The sequence below is a fragment of the Megalobrama amblycephala genome, linkage group LG4 (genome assembly GCF_018812025.1).
Source record: "Megalobrama amblycephala isolate DHTTF-2021 linkage group LG4, ASM1881202v1, whole genome shotgun sequence".
NCBI lineage: Eukaryota > Metazoa > Chordata > Actinopteri > Cypriniformes > Xenocyprididae > Megalobrama > Megalobrama amblycephala.
Window position 1 is genome coordinate 13,282,033 of NC_063047.1, and position 25,313 is coordinate 13,307,345.

The following is a 25,313-nucleotide window of genomic DNA, read 5'->3' on the forward strand; positions in this document are numbered from 1 at the left end:
GGCAACATTTATTCATTCATTTTCAGAAATAAGAAGCATAAGATTTTCAGTTTAAAACATTTATTTATTCACATTTCATGTTTGACATATTGTTTTGGTAATTGGACACTAAATTGGCTCTCTACTGAAACTAAGCATGTTTAGAGGAGATGGGCTAGTTGTCACATGAGGAAATTGTCTCAAATGCTATATCTCAGTAAATATATGATTTGATATTTTATTTTATGTGTATTAGAAATCATATTTTATATGTATTATATAATTTTGTGAAATCTTGCATCCTCCTAATTAAGTGTCCAGTATTATCATATTTTTATGAACACACTGGGATACATCATGATAATTGTGGAAGTAGAAGTCATAATTGTTTTACTATTTAAACTTCGCAGAAATACCTATAAAAGGACATTTAATAGCCGGTCCCACTCTGACAACATACCAAATACAATGCCACAACATGCCCTGCCTGCCATAATGTGATCATGTGTGTTTGTTTTCCAGGGTAATAACAGAGTAAATGTTCCAAAGCGGTTTTGTAGCCAATATGTAATGTATGTGCCCATAGAGAAATTACATTTCAAAAATTAACCCACAATGAGAAATATTCCCTGCTGTAAAAAGCTTGCCACAGTCTCCCCTTTACATAAACAAACATAAGTCTAAACACAATGGAAAAATATCTAGATATCTTAAATCAGAGAAAATATTTTATTCCAGAAGTTCAGCATTCATGATCATTTAAGTGATCTTTATATTTGTCATGATGTGTCCTAAAACAAAAAAGTAGCAAAAACATAATTGAGTAAAACAAACATCAAAGTAACAAAAGGCCAGCTTTGTTAATGTGGGTGACCCTGGTATCTCAAACGTAAGCTTTTGAAGTCTCTGCATTAGATGGAGCAGCAGTATAGATTGTCTTTGGCTTACCACCTGGGTAGTATGCCCTGTTAAAAAGATATAACACAGAGAAAAAAAAAAATCATCAAAAGTTCAAAAAACAGCAAGATTAGAAATATAAGGATCCTACAAAAGTTAAAGGTGCTCTAAGCGATCCTGGGTGGAGTAACTTCCTGTTGACGTTCGAAGTGTTGTCAAACAAAACAGAGGCTAGCTAGACCCTTTAATATCCCATTAAATTTGACAGTATAAAAAATGGCAGTCAGAAATTCACCGTAAAAAACACAAATGTTTCCAGCTTTACAGAATGCCTGTATATTTTACAACTTACAAACATTTCATTACGTGATATAATGTCTGCCTTTTTACCTTACTGATGTACTGATATCCACAATAATACAGGTGGCAGGCTTATTATAAGCAGCCTGTTCATATCAAGGTCAATACTTGTATATAGACGGTACACAGGGTCATACATACAAAGACAAAGCACCATCAGGGTAACACACAACACTAAAATAATGCAATAAACATTAATTAAATTGTAGTTGCTAGGAAGTTGCTAGGAAGTACTAAAGCCAGCTTTAGTACTTAAACAGTTATTATTTAGCATTCATTAGAGAGAATCATTCAAGCTACAAGAGGATCTGCATACTGTAAGTGTTTTTGTGTTGTTTCTAGTTTGATTTTAGTGCTGTGTAGTTGCTAGGAAGTTTGTTTACTGTGGTCACGTGGCAAATCGCATTTGTTCTCGTTTCGCTCTGAGTCAGTGAGGCATGGCCAAAGCCAGCTTTAGTACTTAAACAGTTGTTATTTAGCATTCATTAGAGAGAATAATTCAAGCTACAAGAGGATCTTGTAGTTATTTATCGTCCCCCAGGTCAGCTAGGTAACTTCTTGGAGGAATTAGATGTGTTACTCTCATCCTTCCCTGAGGATGGTATTCCTCTGCTAGTACTTGGAGATTTCAACATCCATCTAGACGAACCTCAGGCAGCTGACTTCCACACTCTGCTTGCCTCATTTGATCTCAAGCGAGTGGCTACCTCAGCTACCCACAAATCAGGTAACCAATTGGACCTCATCTACACACGCTGTGGCTCCGACAATACACTGGTTACTCCACTACACACCTCAGACCACTTTCTCATCACTTTTAATCTCAACCTGACCCCTAACTCAACACACACTCCACCACATGTTACTTTTCGGCGAAACCTACGCTCCCTCTCACCATCCCACCTATCCTCTTTGGTCTCATCCACACTTTCTCCCCCTAACCAGTTCTTATCACTGGACACTAACAATGCTACTGACACTCTTTGCACCACTCTAACATCTTGCTTAGATGACTTCTGCCCCCTTTTAACCAGACCAGCCCGCACCACCCCCTCTGCCCCCTGGCTCTCTGATGCTCTCCGTGAGCATCGGTCAGGGCTGCAGAGAGGAAGTGCCGCAAATCTAAAAATCCTACTGACCTTAGCTTATATCAGTCACTCCTTTCTTCTTTCTCTACTAATGTCTCCAATGCTAAAACCTCATGCTATCACACTAAAATTAACAATTCAACTGATTCCCGCACACTTTTCAAAACCTTCTCTTCTCTTCTTTGCCCTCCTCCCCTCCCTCCCACATCAGCTCTTATAGCTGATGACTTTGCCACATTCTTCACACATAAAATAACAACCATCAGCGGCCAATTCTCCACACCACACACTGACAGTAACATCTTAACGGAAACCACAGAAATTCTCCCCTCCTTCTCCATGCTCTCTGAGGCAGATGTTTCAAAACTCATCCTTTCTGATCACCCTACTACCTGTCCGCTAGACCCTATCCCCACTCATCTTCTCCAGGCCATCTCTTTCTCAATTGTACCTGCACTCACTCACATGATCAATTCTTCCCTCTGCACTGGAACATTTCCCACAGCTTTTAAGCAGGCTAGGATTACCCCATTGCTTAAAAAAACCCACTCTGAATCCAGCACTTTTAGAAAACTACAGACCAGTATCCCTTCTTCCTTTCATTGCTAAGACACTTGAGAGAGTTGTATTCAACCAACTGTCTACTTATCTCACACAGAACAACCTCCTTGTCAACCACCAGTCTGGCTTCAAGAGTGGCCACTCAACTGAGACTGCCTTGCTCTCAGTCACTGATGCCCTGAGATTGGCACGAGCGACTTCAAAATCATCAGTACTCATCTTGCTGGATCTGTCTGCTGCTTTTGACACCGTTAACCATCAGATCCTCCTGTCAACACTCATGTCGAAGGGCATCTCGGGAACTGCACTCCAGTGGTTCGAATCTTACCTCTCAGGTAGGTCTTTCAAGGTATCTTGGAGAGGTGAGGTGTCCAAGTCACATCATCTTGCTACTGGGGTACCTCAGGGCTCTGTGCTTGGGCCACTTCTCTTCTCCATCTACATGTCATCACTAGGATCTGTCATTCAGGATCATGGTTTCTCCTATCACTGTTATGCTGATGACACACAATTCTACCTCTCATTCCAACCAGATGATCCGATGGTTGCTGGTCGCATCGCAGCCTGCCTGACAGCCATTTCTGCCTGGATGAAGGACCACCACCTTCAACTCAACCTTGCAAAAATGGAACTGCTTGTGGTCGGTGCCAACCCAACACTTTCTTCATCACAACCTTTCAATTCAACATGGGTCATCAACCATTACTCCTTCCAGGACAGCCAGGAATTGTTTAAGCTTCACAGATCATGTTGCGTCAACGGCCCGGTTCTGCAGATTTGCCTTGTACAACATCAGGAAGATTAGACCCTTCCTATCGGAGCATTCCACACAAATTCTTGTCCAAGCTCTTGTTCTATCCAGACTGGACTACTGTAATGCTCTCTTGGCTGGCCTTCCAGCATGCACTGTCAAGCCTCTACAACTGATCCAGAATGCTGCAGCAAGACTGGTCTTCAACGAACCGAAGAGAGCGCACGTCACTCCTCTCTTCATCAGTCTGCATTGGCTGCCAGTAGCTGCTCGCATCCAATTCAAGGCTCTGATGTTTGCCTACAGAACAACCGCTGGCTCTGCACCGCTATACTTTAACTCACTACTTCAGACTTGTGCGCCCTCCAGAAACTTGCGCTCTGCAGGTGAACGGTGCCTTGTGATGCCATCACAAAGGGGCACAAAATCACTCTCATGGACCTTCTCTGGGTCTGTTCCTGGCTGGTGGAATGACCTGCCACGCTCTATCCGAGCAGCTGAGTCTCTAGCCATTTTCAAAAAAATGCTAAAGACGTATCTCTTTCTTCAGCACTTGACCCAGTAATAGTGGCACTTACCTTGATTTCTATTCTTCTTCCATCTATTTGTGTATTTATTAAAAAAAAAAAAAAAAAAAAAAAATCCTTGCTATGAGCACTTTACTGACATAACTGTGACTTCACACAGCACTTACATACTGTTGTTCTCATGTTGATTTGATTGATTCTACTATTCTCATTTGTAAGTCGCTTTGGATAAAAGCGTCTGCTAAATGACTAAATGTGACTAAATGTAACTAAATTACATAGAATGTCACAAAAACACACTAATGTGCATTACTGATAACAAAAGTAAGAAAATATTATTTATAAAAATGTAATCAGATGTGAAGTGTAATGCAGGGACTTCTGGAAATTGTTTTACTTTTTTTTTTTTTTTTTGCTTTGTAAATTACATGGTAATTCATAGTTTTTCCTTGCAAAAACCATACATTTGACAGTATTTTAAAGTAAAATTACAGGTGTGATACCTTACAGTAAACCAGTTAACCAATTTTTCTGTAAAAATGTACCCTTTGTCTTTTGCTTGAGAAACTCTTTGATAGGCACTGCACTGGAAAGCACCACCCAGAATACACAGTGCTGCACCAGCCCAACCTATATAGAGCCCAGTACCCAGCTCAAATCTGCAAACAAAGGCAGAAAGTTAGGTGTGTATACCTACTTAACGATATATCGGGAACAAATTTGTATCCGAAAGTGAGCTAAACCTGACAAATGCTGCTTTTTTATGATGTCCTAATTTGTAAAAAAACAATGTATTTGATTTCTTGGTCTGACAGTTAATGTGAAAAATGACAATTAAGTCATTTTTCACATTATTTTTCTTTATTGTGATTTACCTCTAGAGGAGGGGTGTCTAATCTTGCTCCATGGAGAGACAATGTCCTGCAGATTTTGCCTCTAAACTGCTCCAACTCAATTCATAGTTTTCACATGATGTCACACACTTATAGGAATGCCCACCTGGAGGGCAAAACAAGGCTTTCCTCCATTGCCCCCCAGTGATTTTTACCAGGTTTGAACAAAGTACTAATGTAAGACAGTAATATTAAAAGATCAAATTCAATCTACACCTTATTGATGATGCATACTATGTACAGGCAAGCAGATGAACCCTTATTAAATGGAACACACAGTTTCTTGTTAAGCATTTTTCCATAGAAAACCATTATAAAGAAAACACTTAACCATTTAACACATTGCATTCATATTCTGGGCTCATCTCACCTGTATATATTATTCATCATCAGTAAGGTGTATACTGAATTTGGTCTTTTAATATCATTGTTTTAGTACATCAAGGAACTTTAAATGTTTTTCACATTAAGCGTTTTAGAATGTCTTGCTGTTTTTAGTGATTGAAATTCGGCAGCAGGTGCTATGGATCACAGGTTACCCCAAACTTGTATTTTATTCACATATTTTTGTATTTCTTCTTTTATTCTATGGATGTTTTGCCCGCCCGGTCTCCATGCCAGTCAGTGACTGAAAACATACTCTGTTACTAACGTAACCTCGGTTCCCTAAGATACAGGAACGAGTACTGCATTGCTAGACGCGGTGGGAAAACTCCTTTTTCTCAGATTACTGAAGCCTTTTTCATAACGCAGTGAAACTGTTAAAGTAAAACGAACAAATGACAAGGCAGCGGAGCTTCACAAGCCAGAGCCCTGCCAAAATTGGCAGGGTCATCTGGCTATATAAGTGGGTATTCTGGCTTAAGATCCTCAGATTAATTCAACTGAAGCGACGACACTGAGTCGTGCAGCGACGTAGCATGTCTCACAATGCAGTACTCGTTCCTCAGGTAACCAAGGTTACGTTACTAACAGAGTATGTTCCCTTTCGATACTTCACTCATACTGTGTTGCTAGATGCGTTGGGGAACCAGTACAATCACGCCGTGCTAGGGCCCTACAGGAGGTAAAGTGGGTTAAAGTCACAGAGGTTAAGCCCGGCCCTGGACAATCGTTCTAAAACTTCGTAAAGCCTAGGCACTTAAGGTGGGTTAGAAGCGTACAAGTAAGCTAAGGCAAATGCCTGAAGCCAACGCCCCGGATCTAATCAGAGTCGCAGGGAATTCTGGTGAGTTTGAGCTTAAGTCAAGCTCTGCTCAGAACCGGTCCTGCCTCGAGGCAGGTACGTGGGTTCCCAGTGGGGCGAGCCCCAAGAGGCCAATTTACTATGTAGAAAGGACATGAGCCTGCAGAGCAGGGACGTCCAGGTTATAGAACCTGGCGAAGGTGGACGGCAAGGCCCAGCTGGCGCCGCACAGATTTCTGCAATGGACACACCATTGAACCATGCCCAGGATGAGGCCATGCCTTTGGTGGAGTGGGCTTGTACTCCAGTGGGACATTGCAGGCCCAAAGAAGAGTATGCCAGCACAATTGCATCAAGTAAAGCTCACGGAGAGCGCCTGTAAGTCTACTCACTTGACTGATGCTTAAGCTAGTAGCAAGGTGGCCTTAAGAGACAGGGGCTGAAGGTCAGCTGACTGTAATGGCTCAAAAGGGCAGTAAGGGGGCGAGGCAGGTTCAGCCTCTTAGACCCCTTTAAGAAGTGAACAACCAAGTTGTTCCTGCCTACCGACTGTCCGGGTACAGGAGCATGAGAAGCTGCCATAGCAGCCACATAGACTTTGAGAGTGGAAGGGGTATGGCCCTTAAACAACACTTGGAGGAAGGACAATATCAAAGATATGTTGCAGGAGGATGGGTCCTTGTTTCGGACTGTGCACTAAGCATAGAAGACCGACCACTTAAGGGCATAAAGACATCTTGTAGATGGGGCTCTAGCCTGTGAAATATTTAGGACATTCTTGGGGAGGTTCACAGGCTCCCGTCGAGAGGCCATAAGTGCAGAGCCCACAGCTCGGGCTGGGGTGCCAGATCATCCTGTTCGCCTGAGAGAAGAGGTCCTGTCTCAGGGGAATGGGCCATGGAGCTGCTATGAGCAGCTGAGACAGCTCCGAGAACCAAAGTTGGTTTCTCCAGAGTGGGGCTACTAAGAGAACCCTGATTCACCTGATAACCTGAGGGATCAGGGCGATTGGGGGAAAAGCAAAAAAAAGAAAAATAAGTTGGGCAATGAAAGTTGTCTTCTGAGGTGAAGAGGTCAACCTCTGCCCTTACGAAGATCTTCAAAATTCTCTGAACCATTTGAGGATGGAGCATCCACTCTTTTGAGGGGATATTGCTCTGGGACAGCATGTCTTCTCCCTAATTCAGTTTGCCTGGCACATACATTGCGCTCAGCGAACGCAGGCTGCAGTGTGCCCATTCCAAGAGGCTCTTCACCAGATTGAAGAAACTCTTCGAGGTGAGCCCGCCTTGGTGATTTATGTGGGACACCACTGTCATGCTGTTTGAGCAGACCAGAACATGGTGTCCTTCTAGGTCTGGCAGGAAAGCCTGAAAGGCTTGACAAACTGCCAAATTTTCAGGCAGTTGATATGTAGCTGGCTTTCCTCATTCGACCAGGAGCTGAAAGCCGGTCTGTCCTCGCACAGAGCTCCCGAACCTGTGTTGGACACATCTGTCGAGATGACATTCCTCCTGCAGATCATCCCCAGAGCCAAGCCCTGCTTGAACCAGCAAGGGTTCTTCCAAGGTGCCAGGGCTGCTACACAAGCCTGGTTCACCTTGATACGTAAGCGTCCATGACCCCAAGCATGGGACGGAACCCAGGGTTTCAGTCAGTACTGTAGGAGCCGCATGCAAAGCAGGCCCAGCTGTAGCACCAGAGATGCAGAGACCATTAGGCCTAGCATTCTCTGAAACACTCTTGAGAGGTAGAGAGGCTCCAACTTTGAAGGTGGCTGAAAGTTGCTGTATGGCCAGAGCATGGTCTGGTGCGACCACAGCCCTCATATGGGTTAAGTCAAAAACTGCTCCCAGGAATGAGATCTGTTGGCTGGGAGACAGTGAGCTCTTGTCAAAATTGACCCTGAGCCCCAGACGCTCTAGGTGGCTGAGGAGAAGGGATCTGTGGGATACTAGCTCGGCCTCTGACTAGGCTAAGATGAGCCAGTCGTCGAGGTAGTTTAGAATGTGAATTCCCGTCTGTTTCTGAGGGGAAAGAGCCGCGTCCATACACTTTGTGAAAGTACGAGGTGCTAGAGACAGTCCGAATGGGAGGATCGTATATTGAAATGCCATTCCTTTGAAGGCGAATCTCAAGAAGCACCTGTGATGGGGAGCTATCTGGATGTGAAAGTAAGCGTGTTTCAGGTCCAGAGAGAAGAACCAGTCCCCTGGGCATATTTGCGACAGGATCTGCTTCAAAGTAGTCATTCTGAACAACTATTTCATAAGGGCGCGATTCAGATGTCTGAGTTTGAGATGGGTCTGAGACCGCCATCCTTCTTGGGGACGAGGAAATAATGGCTGTAAAAGCGTGACTCACTCTGAACTGGCGGAACCGTCTGTACGGCTCCTTTTGCCAGTAAGTTGCTTACCTCGGAGTGCAGAACATGAACATCCTTGGGAACCACGCAGCTGAAGCACAGGGGTTTTTGAGCTAACTGATCTGAATAACCTCGCTTTATTATCCCCAAAACCCTTTTTGACACTCCGGGGAAGGCCTGCCAGGCATTGGCCCGCGTGGCAAGGGGTTGAATTGGCTCGAGTGACAGGTCGCTGTGAGGGGACCTGGTGCTCGTGATAAGTGGAAGAGGAAAAATACTCTCTTTTTGAGTATGTGTTTTATTTTGTCCGCAATCACAGCGGTTAGTTACACAGGTGCTTGAACGGGCCCAGTGCTTACAACAAACACATTGTTTCCAGCACCTGGAACTAAACAGGGTGTTTGGAGGCATAAACGAGGCTGTTTGGGGGGTGGTCTGGCCACAGCGAGGCTTAGCCCCTTCCTCTTCCTGTCTGAGAGATCAGGATGACTTCTGAGGCACAGGGTCCAGCGCTATCTTGGGCCAGGGTCCCTGATGCTTCAGGAAGGGACGGCACTTTGCAGAGCGGGAGCGCTGTTGAGGCTCAGGCTGTGGAGTAGGCTGAGCAGTCGAAGGCGCAGGCTTCGCGGGCTGCTGAGTTGGCGCAGGCCTGGGGCAACTGGAAGCAGCTGCAGAGGTGAAACACTTGGGCAGGAAGTGTCGCATCGCCTGAGATGACTGTGCAGCAGTGAAGCGTTCTGCAAAGCCATTGACGGGAAGTCCAAAAAGACCAGTGGGGGAGATGGGGGAGTCGAGGAAAGAAAAGTGTCTTGTCCGCTTCCTTGTTCTCCATCAGATTTAACCATAAGTGCCGCTCCAGCACCACTAAGCTGGCCATTGACGTAGTGTGCAGGGCCAGATCGGTCATGCTGCACAGCTCCCTGAATACGGCTTGGTCAGGTCCCGACTCAAGAAGCCGCCTGGCCAGTCATCAGTGTGCAGGGGTGCCCTGCACGAGCCACAGCTGTGGCATGACATTTGCAACAACGGCACGGAAATTTGCTCTTAGAAAATTTGCTCTTAGAAAATTAGCTCTTAGGAAATCACTCTTTAAACTCGCCGGATGGCGGCAGAGGAAGCGTTGAAACAATTGCTCTTGGATGCTGAAGGTGGCTCGTGAGTGGCGCGCTGATCAGGCTGCTTGCAGAGCAGTGCACTGATCAGGCTTGCTTGCAGAGCGGCGATCAACTGAAGAAGAGCAGGCACTGAGTCAGCTTGATCCGCTGCGAGGCATGTCAATGGCGAGAAGGCTTCGAGTCTCATAGTGCAGTGGAGAGAAGAGGATCCTTTGCCAGAATGCCCGCTTATATAGCCAGATGACCCTGCTCAAATTGGTGGGCTCTGGCGGGCTTCATCGCCATAGGCTTGAGAACCCCACTGCCTCGTCACTGGTTCATTTTACTTTAACTGCACGAACCAATGGCCGTGCAGTTCCACTGCGTTATAAAAATGGCTTCATTAATCGCAGAAAAAAGGAGTTTTCCCCACCACGTCTAGTGACGCAGTAGGAGTGAAGTATGGGAACTTTGAATTGCCTGGAGGTTTCGGATGTGTATTATAACTAAATTCTGCAGGCCAGTGGCCCTCCAGGAACAGACACTAGAGGGTCATAGTAAAATGGGGGCTTCAATTCTGCTCTTTTTTATTTTTTTTATTTTTTTTAAATTGTAGAAATGCAGAACATTTTCTGTAACTGTTAGGGTTAGAATGTAGGTTAGGAATAGGTAATTATATAGTATATAGTAATATAGTAATTAGCTGTATATAAAAAGTCTATGGAATGTATCTAACCCTAACTCAATTTAGATAAGTAAATGTGTGTGCATTTGAGAATGTGTGTGAATGTCTACTCACTTGACGCCACCATAGAAAGGGTCATTGAATTCTGCAACAACCCGTGCAGCATACCAAGATACAGCCACCATAGTGCAAATACCTAGATAAATATATAGAGATATAAATATTTCTCTCAATAATTATATTATTATATAGATGCTAAATAGAAGGGAGAAACATGTAGACAATTAAACAATAATAGAAACAAGTAATGTTCATATGGACACATACTGTATTTCTGCTTACCTGCAAAGATGAAGATAATGCCGCCAATGACCATAGTCTTGCCCTTTGACTCATCTGTTTTTGACCCAATCTTAATGCACTTCAGCCCCATGGTAGATAAAATTATACCGACCAGCCCCAGGATCAGGGCGATGATCGTTAATGCTCGACATGCTTGAATATGAACTGAAAATAAGAAAAAAGTTTTATGAGTTTAGAGTTTAGTCTTAGAATTTTTTTTTTTTTTTTTTTTTTGGAGTAGATTAAAATGAGGACGCACGGTCCGTGTATGTTTTGATAGTATGTTTTCCAATTTGAAATGAAATACGCAGAAACGAGAAAACGGTCGTTTCCCGTTTTTTCGTTTGTTAAAAAAAACGGAATAACGAGATTTTGACTCGATTTTCGTTTTTTCGGGTCACGGATAGAAAAGGGAAACACGACTTCAAAACTCGTTTTCCACATGTGGGCGGTCATTACACGCCCCTTTCAGCCGATTGGTCAATCAAATCTGAGCCAGTGTCATCTTCAGTTCGTTTAACAAAATAATAGTCCTCTGCCGCTATATCAGTAGATGTCATAAATCGGCTTTCTTCTGTGCAACCTAACGCGTATTTCACAGAAATATTTATTTCAGAAATGTTAATCAGCACACAGACTGTTGTAATGCTGTTTGTAGATTTAAAAAAAAAAAAAAAAAGTTTTTATTTTATTCTATTTTGAATAAATAGAATAAATCACAATTTTGAAAAACGAACAATAGCTCATCTCTCTTTATTTATTTTATATAGCCTAACATTGCCTGCTGAATATAGGCTAATGTTAATAACCCTTTGGTTAAAAGATTGAGGGAATATGTAAATATCAAACATTAAAGATCAAAATTACAGCTACATAGCTATTTTAGTTATGACAAAAATAATATATAAATGTTAAGCCAAAACGAATTAATTTAAAGCTGAACTGAAACAGAAACCGGGGTTATAACCTAGGCTACCTCTCTAAATTGACACAAATCCAAATGTTTCTATCACGATTTGGAGGCTAAACTATATTTATTAATTGAACGCTTTTATTGTAGCCTACACAGACTAGGCTACTTAAAATGAGCAGTATAGCTTTTTATATATTTGGTTGAATGCAGGCTATGTTTTGACAGTTAACAGGCTGTGATGTCAAGTTACTAAAACTGATGTTGTGTGAGCGCGTGAGGCGCCGACGCGTTCACTTGAATTTTCTTATAAAAGCGGAAATATGGAGTCAAATTAATGCCTTAAAGTTTTGCACAAAAATAAAGTTTTGCAAAACACAAAAAAGAATTGAGCAATAAAAAATGTTTTGCAAACAAAAATAAAGAATTGCAAAGGAAAAATAAAGTATTGAGCAGAAAAAAAATAAGTTTTGCAAACAAAAATAATAAATTGCAAAATAAAATAAAGTAGTGCAAAAATAAAAATATAATCAATTACAAAAATCAATGACAGCTGTAATCCTATTTTATCTTTGCCAAAGATTTTTCATGCTCAAACCTACTAAATCATTTGCAACGCTCATTTTATTCTGCGTTTCAGTCAAGCGTGCGCTCACGATACCGGCTTTCGTTTGCGCTGCACTGTTCTGTGCGGTTCTCTTTATGGCACTGGTTTGACGTGGGGGTGGAGTCAAGAAACGGGGGCACGCCCCCGCGAAATGCATTGGAGGGGAACGTAATCAGCGACAGGTGAAATAATTCTTTGACATGGTAAAAAATAATGAATGGTTTGTTTTTGTTGGTTTGTTTAGCATATGTTGTCGCCAATTACGACCCCCTCCAATGCATTTCTTATAGTAATATGACCTGTTGTGCTCTGTCTCACTGCCTGTATCCACTTTTGTGTCCTTAAACATTCGTTTTTTGGGGTCGACAGCTTATAAAAACTTATTTCTGGGTTTTTTAGCTTGTTAGCTGTACACCTTGTCACACAGCAGCTTTTAGGCATTGTTCTGTTTTTTGTAATGAGTCAGAAAAGACAAGGAGGCAGCATCATGCATTACAAAGTCAATGGAGACGGTTGGATTGATTTTTCCCCCGGTTGGATTGTTTTTCCCCCGGTGGGCATGGTTTTCAGATTATAATAAATGCGCTCTGTCTCTATGCTTGATCTGTTCTGTTGCGATCTGCGTCTCCTGTCGATGACGTGTTTCGCGGGGGCGTGCCCCCGTTTCTTGACTCCACCCCCACGTCAAACCAGTGCCATAAAGAGAACCGCACAGAACAGTGCAGCGCAAACGAAAGCCGGTATCGTGAGCGCACGCTTGACTGAAACGCAGAATAAAATGAGCGTTGCAAATGATTTAGTAGGTTTGAGCATGAAAAATATGTGGCAAAGATAAAATAGGATTACAGCTGCATTGATTTTTGTAATTGATTATATTTTTATTTTTGCACTACGTTATTTTATTTTGCAATTTATTATTTTTGCTTGCAAAACTTATTTTTTTCGCTCAATACTTTATTTTTCCTTTGCAATTCTTTATTTTTGTTTGCAAAACATTTTTTTATTGCTCAATTCTTTTTTTTGTTTTGCAAAACTTTATTTTTGTGCAAAACTTTAAGGCATTAATTTGACTCCATACGGAAACAACTTAAAATACTCAGACATTTATGGTCAAATATATGTAACACCATTCGAATCTGTGAAGGGTTAAATAGGCCTATTATTTTTGTACACTCACAATAAAAACAAAACATTGCTCGTAAAATAAACAAAGACATTTTCTGCTGTCTCGGTTTCCTTTCTGTGAACTTCTCAAAAATGAACCGACACTCATATTGTCGCATTTTTTCCCCTTTCATTTTGGTAATATGTTAATTACTTAAGTGAAATAAATTTCGCGCATAGACATAGGCTATTTATTCCTTTTATATAATTGAATCCTTTTTTCTCCGTTCACAGAAGCGCAGCAGGTGCGTGGTGATGAACCCTCATGTTCTGTTGTTTATTCTGCTATTTGTACATGTCTAAAACTAAACCCCTGGGATTTTTTTAATGATTCACAGACATTTATCATTTATCATTCTAATTTAATATAATCTTGTCGGATAATGAAACGATGATCGCGTCAGTTGAAAGTCAGGGGGAAAACAACAGAAATGATATTGACAAGGCAACAATAATTTTCGTTTAGTTTAAGTTTTTCAAAACATCTACAGAACTGCAAACAGTAAATTTTCCCGCTGTTTAAGCCACGAATATTTACAAAATAAAATAATTACAAAGATAATAAAAGATCTATGTTTAATATACGAGAATTTTTGTTTTGCTGTTGTCCACTAAAGCAATTGACGCAGAATCGCCAATTGCTGTTAAATCGAAATTGAAAGTAAAATGTTCAGGGCCATGTATAGCTAATTCATTCAAAAGCGAAGGAAAGACAGAAAAAGTGAGGATAGCAAGTAAACTGTGACATATAATAATGTTCACTGTGTTCATAAAAGTGTTTAATTTAAGAGATAAAATCTGCATGGCCATTTATAAACTGTAAGGAAAACTAAAAAGCCCCCCGATGGTGATACCGTTATTAGGTGTTGCCACCTAGTGGATAGCCTATTTTCTAATATGACTGCATAGTCTACTGCAAGGAATGCGTCTGCTAAATGATTGAATTTAAATGTATAAAATGTAAACAAAACATTAAAATAAAAATAAATAAATAAATTAAAAAAAAGAGTGCAGTAGCCACTGATCTATAATAGAGAATAGTCTATCATTATGTATAGCCTATTGATCGGTGGTAGTAGCCCAAAGGATGTCATGCGCTTGGTAACAGATGTAGAGGCATTTACATTTTACATTTTAAAAACACAATGACAGCTTAAAAACAGACTTAATTAAATTTACTGTAGGTTTTTTAAACATTTTTTTTTATCTGTGCATACATATTTCTGTGAAATACGCGTTAGGTTGCACAGAAGAAAGACGATTTATGAAATCTACTGATATAGCAGCAGAGGACTGTTATTTTGTTGAACGAACTGAAGATGACGTCACTGGCTCAGTCTATGGTTTCATCGAAAGGCGATGGCGATCCTTTGCCCCGCAGTAGATATTTTTATATTTTCAGTGTTATTTATGCAGCAATACTAATGCGCTGTGAAGTCATCGATAAAAAAATAAGAGCAGCTTCTTAACACAAAATAGTTGTTGTTGCTGGTGGTGTGTGTTACATTTGTTTTCACGATATGTAGCCTATGGATAAAAAGACAAATATGAAATATAATAAATATAGGCTAATAAAACTATTCCTATTTGACATGTGACAACACCTATAACGGTATCACCGTCAGGGGGCTTTTTAGTTTTCCTTAGCTTATAAATGGTCATGCATATACATAATGATAGGCTATTCTCTGTTATATATCAGTGGCTACTGCACAACTTTTTTTTTTTTTTATTTTTTTTATTATTTTAATGTTTTGTTCACATTTTATAAATTTAAATTCAATCATTTAGCAGACGCATTCCTTGCAGTAGGTTATATAGTAGACCAGCGGTTCCCAAACTTTTTTTCCTGCGCACCCCCTTCTATGTCCCAACCGGGTTGGCGCACCCCCAATCACCACTTCAAAAAAAAAAAAAAAAACGCAACAAAGCTTTGTTTTATCGCCATATAAAGACTCATGTTTAATCATGCGCAAATAACCAGAACACGCATGACAATGACAACATCAACAAAGCTTCAATATAATGCAACAAAGCTACGCACAAGCTTCCACTTTTAAGAGGACGAGTGACAGACACCGGCTCAGTGACTACGTTTACATGGACAGCAGTAATCCGATATTAATATGATTAAGACAATACTCTGATTAAGAAAGGACCATGTAAACAGCGATGTTTTATTAGGCTACCTTAATCCGAATAAGTCATACTCGAAGTAAACACAAATCGAATTAAGACAGGTGGAGTATTCCTATTTTAGTCGCATTATTGGAGTGCGTTATAGACATGTACACACCTTAATCACACTATTAACGTCATGTGGGAGTTTTCGCTACATTTTGCCACAGGACACATAATACACACATGGCAGTGGTCAACCGTTTTGACGGCAAACAAGAGAGCAAGCGTCAAGCAAGAAGCCACAAATCAAATTCCTCTCACCTCATCTCTCATCCAGTACCTCTGAGTTTGTCGCGGTGGCGTGAATAAAAGTTGCCGAATTAAAGTACAGGCTGACAGCAACATAGTGTGGGCCAGATCTGGGCTAAACTATGTTGCTGTCAGGGGGCCTGTTGCTGGAGAATTTGTATCTACCGTTGTCTATTTACAGAGCCCCACACGAGAGAGAAAATAAATAGTAGCCTGGGCTAAATCGTGCGAACGATTTACTAATTTGTTCCCTCTATGTATAAATCGAGGGAACGAATTAGTAAATCATGCACATAATCTCTTTATTTATTCTTGCATGTCATGTGCGGGCTCCGTAGACTATATATATTTGCACGTATTGCATGTCAAATAATTAACTGCACTTGAAGCTTTCGTAAGATTAAAAATGAAAACACCCAAAACTGTATATGGCACGAACTGTGTGCGCACCACACTTTGGGAATCCCTGTAGTAGACTATTCAGTTATATTAGAAAATAGGCCGTCCACTAGGTGGCGCACATGGACAACTATCACCATGGCCACGATAACCTCCGTGCTGGGTTTTGTCTTTTTTTACAGTCTATGGTTTCATCGAAAGGCGATGGCGATCCTTTGCCCCGCAGTAGATATTTTTATATTTTCAGTGTTATTTATGCAGCAATACTAATGCGCTGTGAAGTCATCGATAAAAAAATAAGAGCAGCTTCTTAACACAAAATAGTTGTTGTTGCTGGTGGTGTGTGTTACATTTGTTTTCACGATATGTAGCCTATGGATAAAAAGACAAATATGAAATATAATAAATATAGGCTAATAAAACTATTCCTATTTGACATGTGACAACACCTATAACGGTATCACCGTCAGGGGGCTTTTTAGTTTTCCTTAGCTTATAAATGGTCATGCATATTTTACCTCTTAAATTAAACATAGCCCTATAAACTTTTATGAACACAGTGAACATTATTATATGTCACAGTTTACTTGCTATCCTCACTTTTTCTGTCTTTCCTTCGCTTTTGAATGAATTAGCTATAAATGGCCCTGAACATTTTACTTTCAATTTCGAATTAACGGCAATTGGCGATTCTGCGTCAATTGCTTCAGTGGACAACAGCAAAACAAAAACTCTCGTATATTAAACATAGAACTTTTATTATCTTCGTAATTATTTTATTAGCCTATCTTTTATTATCTTTGTAAATATTCGTGGCTTAAACAGCGGGAAAATTTACTGTAATGCAGTTCTGTGGATGTTTTGAAAAACTTAAACTAAACGAAAATTATTGTTGCCTTTTCAATATCATTTCTGTTTTTTTCCCCCCTGAGTTTCTACTGACGCGATCATGGTTTCATTAACCGACAAGATTAGCCTATATTAAATTAGAAGTAAACGAAATTAGAATTGATAAATGTCTGTGAATCATTAAAAAAATCCCAGGGTTTAGTTTTAGCCTACATGAACAAATAGCAGAATAAACAACAAAACGTGAGGATTCATCATCATCACGCACCTGCAGCGCTTCTGTGAACGGAGAAAAAAGGATTAAATTATATAAAAGATATAACTGTCTATGCGCGAAATTTATTTCACTTAAATAATTAACATATTGTCAAAATGAAAGGGAAACAATTCGACAATAGAGTGTCGGTTAATTTTTGAGAAGTTCACAGAAAGGAAACCGAGACAGCAGAACATTTCTTTGTTTATTTTACGAGCAATGTTTTGTTTTTTGTGAGTGTACAAAAATAATAGGCCTATTTAACCCTTCACAGATTCGAATGGTGTTACATATATTTGACCATAAATGTCTGAGTATTTTAAGTTGTTTCCGCTTTTATAAGAAAATTCAAGTGAATGCATCGGCGCCTCACGCGCACAACATCAGTTTTAGTAACTTGACATCGCAGTCTGTTAACTGCCAAATTAACACACATTTAACCAAATATATAAAAAGTTATACTGCTCATTTAAGTAGTCTGTGTAGCCTACAATAAAAGGTTTAAATAATAAATATAGTTTAGCCTCCAAACATATTGAAACATTTGGATTTGTGTCTAATTAGAGAGGTAGCCTAGGTTATAACGCCGGTTTCTGTTTCAGTTCAGCTTCAAATGAATTCGTTTTGGCTTAACATTTATATATTATTTTTGTAATTTTGATCTTTAATGTTTGATCTTTACATATTCCCTCAATATTTTAACCGTGGTGTTATTAACATTGGCCTATTCAGCAGGCAATGTTCAACACAGTCTAGGCTATATAAAATAAATAAATAAATAAATAAATAAATAAAGACAGATGAGCTATTGTTCGTTTTTCAAAATTGCTTACACTACTTATTTATTGTGATTTATTCTATTTATTCAAAATAGAATAAAATAAAAACTGTATTTAAAAAAAAAAAAAAAAATCTGTGCTGTTCATCCGCTCCTCTGTGTGTGTAGCGCAGTTTCACCATGCATATTAAACTACAAACAGCATTATAACAGTATAACAGTGTGCTGATTAATATTTCTGAAATAAATATTTCTGTGAAATACGCGTTAGGTTGCACAGAAGAAAGCCGATTTATGACATCTACTGATATAGCGGCAGAGGACTGTTATTTTGTTGAACGAACTGAAGATGACGTCACTGGCTCAGATTTGATTGACCAATCGGCTGAAAGGGGCGTGTAATGACCGCCCACATGTGGAAAACGAGTTTTGAAGTCGTGTTTCCGTTTTCTGTCCGTGACCCGAAATAACGAAAATCGAGTCAAAATCTCGTTTTCCCGTTTTTTTTACAAAACGAAAAAACGGAAAACGGCCGTTTTCTCATTTCTGCTATTTCATTTCGAATTGGAAAACAAACTATCAAAACGTACACGGACCACGCACATACTGTAACTTTGGTGTGGCAGGTTTACTGTCACTATACAGTACAGACTTTTAATCGTATGGATATAAAATATTATCATAAATCATTATAGTGGCATTTGTTATGATTGGCATTAATGATCTATGGTTCATATTTATGATTGGTGCTTTCATAAAACTTTCATAAAACTTAAAAGCATTTATGAATCTTTTGTTTTGAATCACTGCTTTGTACTGGTAAACCCATGTACTAGTGTCTAATATGGTTTTAAATGTTTTTGTGTTTTATAATTTAGATTCCGTTTTAATGACAAAAACTGTTTTGAAGTGCTTCGAAACACTTTGAAAAGAAAGGTTCTAAAAGGAGGTTTTTGCAGCGATGCCACAGAACTATTTTTGGTTCCACAAAGAACTTCTTAAAGGAACCTTTTATTTTTAATAGTATGAAGAACATTTTAAAATCTAAAGAATGGTAGAATGGTTCTTCATGGATCCATTATATTTAAGAGTGAAGATTGTCATTTTGCAAAGCAAGTGGATCAATTTATTCAGAGTTTTAAAAAGCTATCTTTGATCACTAGTGTATATGTTTATCATTTAATAAAAGCCAGTAAACTTGATAAATAAAATCAAGAGTAAAAAGTGGGCATAGATGGTTCTCTATATTGTTACGACGCAAAATGGCTGACAGAGATTAGACTTGGAGAGTTTTACCAAGTTCCAAGTCCACGTATTGTTCCTCATAAATCCAATGCAAGATTCTAAAACAGTCTTTTAGATGTTTATATTTATGATAGGAATAATTATATTTATGATACTCTTAAGGTGTGCTAATATTACAGAGCAAGCCTAATAACCTGGTTTCATTTTAATTTATTTCCTACCTGGCAAGGCCAACATAGATTGAAAGTCTTGGCAGTTGGCCTTTCCGGAGCTGTCCTCACCGCAGGCATGCCACAGGTTCTCATAGAGACGGTTTGAAATGATTACAGTGCCTTGCACACTAGATATCTTCCAATAGTCATTAGCCACAGCAAGACCAGTAACCATCCAGCCGACCAAACACATGAAGAATCCAGTCACCTCTAATGCTGTTGACATTTTTACTCCCAACAGGTGAGCAAAATAGAAAATGCAAGAAATACAAAAAAATATAGGATAGAATAATGTGCTAGAATCAAACTAAAGGAAGAGTCTGTAGAGCAGTCTTGTCTCTGCTCCTGATAGCTGAGTCTGAATTGCTCTACCATTGAGGAGCAGGACTTCAACCTTTGTGGAGGGTCATAAAGCCTTTGCCGCACCCAAGAACCCACTCAGCTTAATGATTATGCTGTTGATGATGATGGGTGTGACCATTTCATATAGTGAGACACACTTACTCTGGTAACACCATTACCATATATAGTTATCATGTGATTGGAGTCTCTTTCTGTGATTATATTGAAAGTAATGTAATAAATATTGCATAAAAATACAGTCTACGACAACCTGAGAGTGCGACTGATTGTCTTAGTCACCCAATTATCTATCAATTTTCCTAAATGCTTGTCCTATGTAGGATTACAGGGATGCTGGAGACAATCCCTGCATCTTGAGAAACACCCTGGATGTATGACCAGTCCATTGCAGGGATAACACACTCAGCTTTACACACTCAGTCACCAATTCAGTGGACAATTAAAGGTGTGCTAACAGCAGAAATGTACCAATATGTGTGTAATATAATTTAAATGTTTTTCAGTGAAATCTTATATGGGTGTCATATTGGTGCTAGTGTTATTGTATTGTATTGCATAATTAATGTGAGCATAGTGATTACAGATTAAAAGAGAAACTAAAGTGTCCTTGCCAGTGACACAGGGAACTGGAGAGAGAGAAAAAAACTTTATGGATGGGATAGCCCTTCCACATTACTTGATGACAAAAGTTGCCAGGATATGCTTATGTGGGACGCAGAGTTTGTTTCATACAGAAAAAAACATTAAAATAGATACATTCAGATTCAGATAATAGAAAATATTGGAAAATATTGTCTCGTTGATCCACATTTCATGGACTACTTTCTGGATGGTTTTGCTAGGACACAGTAGTAATGGTCTTTTCTCTGCTTTAGAGTCATATTGATGAGCAATACAAATGGTGTCATATACTTATACAAAGTATAAGTATATAACAAATACTTCCCAGTGTACATTAGTGTGTGTCAGTACGCAATAAGTGAGATAACTTAGTTTACAACAGGAATCTGCTTCAGGACTACACTTAAAGAATTTTAAACAATTTTTATAAAAGTTTACAAGTAAGTGCTAACTCTTTTATTCATGCATTCATTGTCAGTTTCCCTTTTTATTAATGGTAGTTGATGCTGTGAAAAAGAACAGATTCATAAATATAAATAAAAATTATGTGTCTCTCTTTGGTTTTACTGTAACCTGGTTTCAACAGTTAGGACCGTATTTTGTGAGTGATATGGCTTTATGGTTTTATGGCTTGCCAGTTTAATGGTTGATTACCATCAGAGCTCAAAGTCCAAGCTCTCTCAATAAACAGATGACTTCAGAGTTTCTTTGTTTTTCTCTCCCTTTTTTTCCTCATTCCCTACCAATCATTTTTTCGGTCTCTGCCTTTCTATTTATTGAAAGATAATATTTTTAGTTTTTATGTTGTCATACAGATACGTATAAAATTTTAGAAAAAGGAAAACAAACGCACTACCGTCTGAGGTGCCAGTCAGAAGAGATGAATTCAAATGTGTATAAAAAAGATATATGACCGCACACTCAACTTGCGAATAGTTTATTAGCCAACGTTTCGGCAAAAGCCTTTGTCAAGGTATACTTTCACTCCAAGTGGAAAGAGCATAAATAGACAATCAACAGGTGCATACAATTAATCCCAATCAAATAGAATACTTAATTAATTGATTGTATAAGAAACTGTCCAACATACATGACAAGAATAAATACATGTCAACAACAGAAAACATCACCAACAATAAAAAGCAGAAGAAAACACTTATAGGAAACAGCTTAGATCGAATTCAACATTCAGACTGTAAGGAATAAGAGTCCTTAATTTATATAGCCTATCCAATAGGCTTCACGTTTGAGTAAGATACAATCAAGGTCACCTCCTCTCGTCGGTGGAGACACTCGTTCAATACCTATGTAACGTAAAGAAGAAACGGGATGATTAAATTCGACAAAATGTGCAGCCAATGGATAATTCATGTTTCTACAGCGAATTGTGCTACGATGTTCAGCAATGCGCGTTTTCAACTCGCGAATTGTTTTACCCACATAAGATTTCCCACATGGGCATGTTATAAGGTAAATAACCGATTTAGTTTTGCAGCTTATTATACCTTTAATAGGGATAGGTTTCCCAGTGTGTGGATGTTTAAAAGAGGTACAACGGTAAGTATAACTGCATTGGCTACATGTACCACATCGATAATTACCTTCCGAAATTGGTGTTAATATAGTCTGTGTTGTGACAGGTGAAAGCGGCAGATACGATCTCACCAAATGATCTTTCAAATTACGTCCGCGTCTGAACACCGCGTCTGAACACCTGAACACCGTTATCATCCTTTACCTTTTTTTTTTTTTTTTTCTCTGCTGCTGGTATTTGTTCCGCAGTATAACCTCTACAGTAAAACGAATCTTTTAAGATATTAAAATTTCTATTAAGATCATCTGGTTTACTGCAAATTCTCTTTACCCGACACATTTGACTATATGGTAGACTATTCTTCAAAGGTAAAGAATGATAACGGTGTTCAGGTGTTCAGGTGTTATCGATGTGGTACATGTAGCCAATGCAGTTATACTTACCGTTGTACCTCTTTTAAACATCCACACACTGGGAAACCTATCCCTATTAAAGGTATAATAAGCTGCAAAACTAAATCGGTTATTTACCTTATAACATGCCCATGTGGGAAATCTTATGTGGGTAAAACAATTCGCGAGTTGAAAACGCGCATTGTTGAACATCGTAGCACAATTCGCTGTAGAAACATGAATTATCCATTGGCTGCACATTTTGTCGAATTTAATCATCCCGTTTCTTCTTTACGTTACATAGGTATTGAACGAGTGTCTCCACCGACGAGAGGAGGTGACCTTGATTGTATCTTACTCAAACGTGAAGCCTATTGGATAGGCTATATAAATTAAGGACTCTTATTCCTTACGGTCTGAATGTTGAATTCGATCTAAGCTGTTTTCTATAAGTGTTTTCTTCTGCTTTTTATTGTTGGTGATGTTTTCTGTTGTTGACATGTATTTATTCTTGTCATGTATGTTGGACAGTTTCTTATACAATCAATTAATTAAGTATTCTATTTGATTGGGATTAATTGTATGCACCTGTTGATTGTCTATTTATGCTCTTTCCACTTGGAGTGAAAGTATACCTTGACAAAGGCTTTTGCCGAAACGTTGGCTAATAAACTATTTGCAAGTTGAGTGTGCGGTCATATATCTTTTTTATATACAGATACGTATACTCATGTCCTCATAAAAGGCTTTTAGTATTAGCAGGTAGTGCATCTATGTCATATGTAATTGAGCTTCTCTTTCAGAAGAAAGAAGTATTTTTAGAGGCTCCTGGTGCATATAGCTACCTCTGCCATGGTCACGCAGCTGGGGTTGATGTCCCAAGATGGGCACAGTGCTGCGGCACAAATCACATGGACATCACACCTGTCATGATCATTAGTGAGAGTGCCCTAATCAGCCACTAGAGGGCACTCCATCCTGGACTCTTGTTTGTGTTGGTGTTTGAGGGCAGAGGGTTGGATACCATTGGTCCAAAGATGTCTAAGTCATCACTGATTGGAGCTGCGCTGCTTGCTCCTGCCCCACTGCTGGAAGAGCTGGCTGTGGGTGCATCAAGGCCTAACAGGTCGATGGCAGGCTCTGCACTCTTCTTAGGACTGAGTCTGGAGTCTGTCTGGTTGTCCTCTCTTTTCTTCTCAAAAACTGCTGGCTTGTTCCCTTTATCTGTGTCCTTTTCCCTCTTCTTCTCCTCCTTTTTCTTCTCTCTCTCCTTCTCCAGTTTGCTTTTCTCGGCTGCTTGCGAAGGAGGAGACGATACTGAGGGCAAAGCAGCATCAGAGGACTTAATGGCTCCGTTGACAGCATTTTTATCATAGTACTTCTTCCTCTCATACTTGTCCCTGATGAAGAACTCCACAGCTTGGTCAGTTTGCGGCCGTCTGAAGTTTTCTGGGAGATGAGCTTCATACAGCTGTCTTGCCTTGGTGTTGCCCATGCTCTGCACACTTTGTATCTGCTCGGGGGTCCATTGGTCCAAGTTGACTGATTTGACGCGTGATATATGCACTCCCAAGTTCCGGTGTATTCCAGCACAGCGGATACAAATAAACACACCAACACAAACCAGGTCAGTTCCAGTAAGGCAGCTGGGAGCGCTCAAGCCAGCTCCGCCGGAGGGGCTGTGGCAGGTGCTACGGCCACAGGAAGCTCTGCTCCAGCACAGGGAGATCTGGACCTGTTCAGCAAAACCAGCGGGAGCAGCAAAGCAGAGGAATCGGCCATATTCCGCCGCTCCATTGCCGTGAGCCCATCATAGTTTCATTTCACAGGGGATGGTCTTCCATTTATAACGATCCAACTGAACAGAGTGAATCGGGGGAAAGACCGGTGATTTTATCCAGAGACGCTGACAGAAAACTCCATCTCCTAAGGATCCAGCAGGATGGGAATCTTTATCACTCCTCCTACCACTGCAGAGGAACGGATGGCTCGCCTGGAGAATTTAACCACCCTGAGGCAACAGGGCAGGAAGGTGGGTGGTTTGGCACAATTATTTTGGACCCTGGCGGTAGGGTTGGGTTATAATGATGCGGTCTTAAAGGACCTTCTGAATAATTGTTTGGATGACTCGTTGCCGTGGTGGGAGATGGAGAGACTGGGTAACCTGGATTTTTGGAGGTTTGTCCATTACTTCGAACGTCGGAGTAGGAGGGCCTCACCGTGTCAACCAGGCAGTGTACATGCACCAGCCAGTGAATCTGTTCCAGAAGCCACAGAGGAGGTGGGCACTGAACCTCTGCTTCACCCCGGTAAAAGGAGGAGGAGGAGAAGGAAGAAGGCTCCAGCCAGTGAGTCCGCTCCAGCCAGTGAGTCCGCTCCAGCCAGTGAGTCCGCTCCAGCCAGTGAGTCCGCTTCAGCCTGTGAGTCCGCTCCAGCCAGTGAGTCTACTACAGAGCCCGCTCCAGCCAGTGAGTCTACTACAGAGCCCGCTCCAGCCAGTGAGTCCGCTCCAGCCAGTGAGTCTACTACAGAGCCCGCTCCAGCCAGTGAGTCCGCTCCAGCCAGTGAGTCCGCTCCAGCCAGTGAGTCTACTACAGAGCCCGCTCCAGCCAGTGAGTCCGCTCCAGCCAGTGAGTCTACTACAGAGCCCGCTCCAGCCAGTGAGTCCGCTCCAGCCAGTGAGTCTACTACAGAGTCCGCTCCAGCCAGTGAGTCCGCTCCAGCCAGTGAGTCCGCTCCAGCCAGTGAGTCCACTACAGAGCCCGCTCCAGCCAGTGAGTCCACTACAGAGCCCGCTCCAGTCAGTGAGTCCGCTCCAGCCAGTG

General features: G+C 40.5%; 2 protein-coding genes across 3 annotated transcripts; both read right to left on the reverse strand.

The window, feature by feature from the left end:
- Nucleotides 1–689: 689 nt before the first annotated feature.
- On the reverse strand, nt 690–19,975 carry cldn15la (claudin 15-like a). 2 transcript variants are annotated; one of them, XM_048187631.1, is made up of 5 exons: nt 19,588–19,975; nt 10,729–10,893; nt 10,501–10,582; nt 4,709–4,822; nt 690–944 (listed from the first exon to the last, which is right to left on the reverse strand). In XM_048187631.1, the coding sequence occupies exons 1-5, from the start codon at nt 19,802–19,804 to the stop codon at nt 863–865; spliced, it is 660 nt and encodes a 219-aa protein (XP_048043588.1). In that variant the 5' UTR covers nt 19,805–19,975; the 3' UTR covers nt 690–862. The 2 variants fall into 2 exon arrangements, with proteins under 2 accessions (XP_048043588.1, XP_048043589.1); XM_048187632.1 differs by lacking the exon at nt 4,709–4,822.
- A 3,474-nt stretch (nt 19,976–23,449) lies between these two features.
- On the reverse strand, nt 23,450–24,298 carry LOC125266046 (stromal membrane-associated protein 1-like; the record flags this gene model as incomplete). Its single annotated transcript, XM_048186531.1, has 1 exon — nt 23,450–24,298. A coding segment is annotated over one exon (849 nt), but the record flags the coding sequence as incomplete, so codon positions are not given.
- Between the last annotated feature and the right edge of the window lie 1,015 nt (nt 24,299–25,313).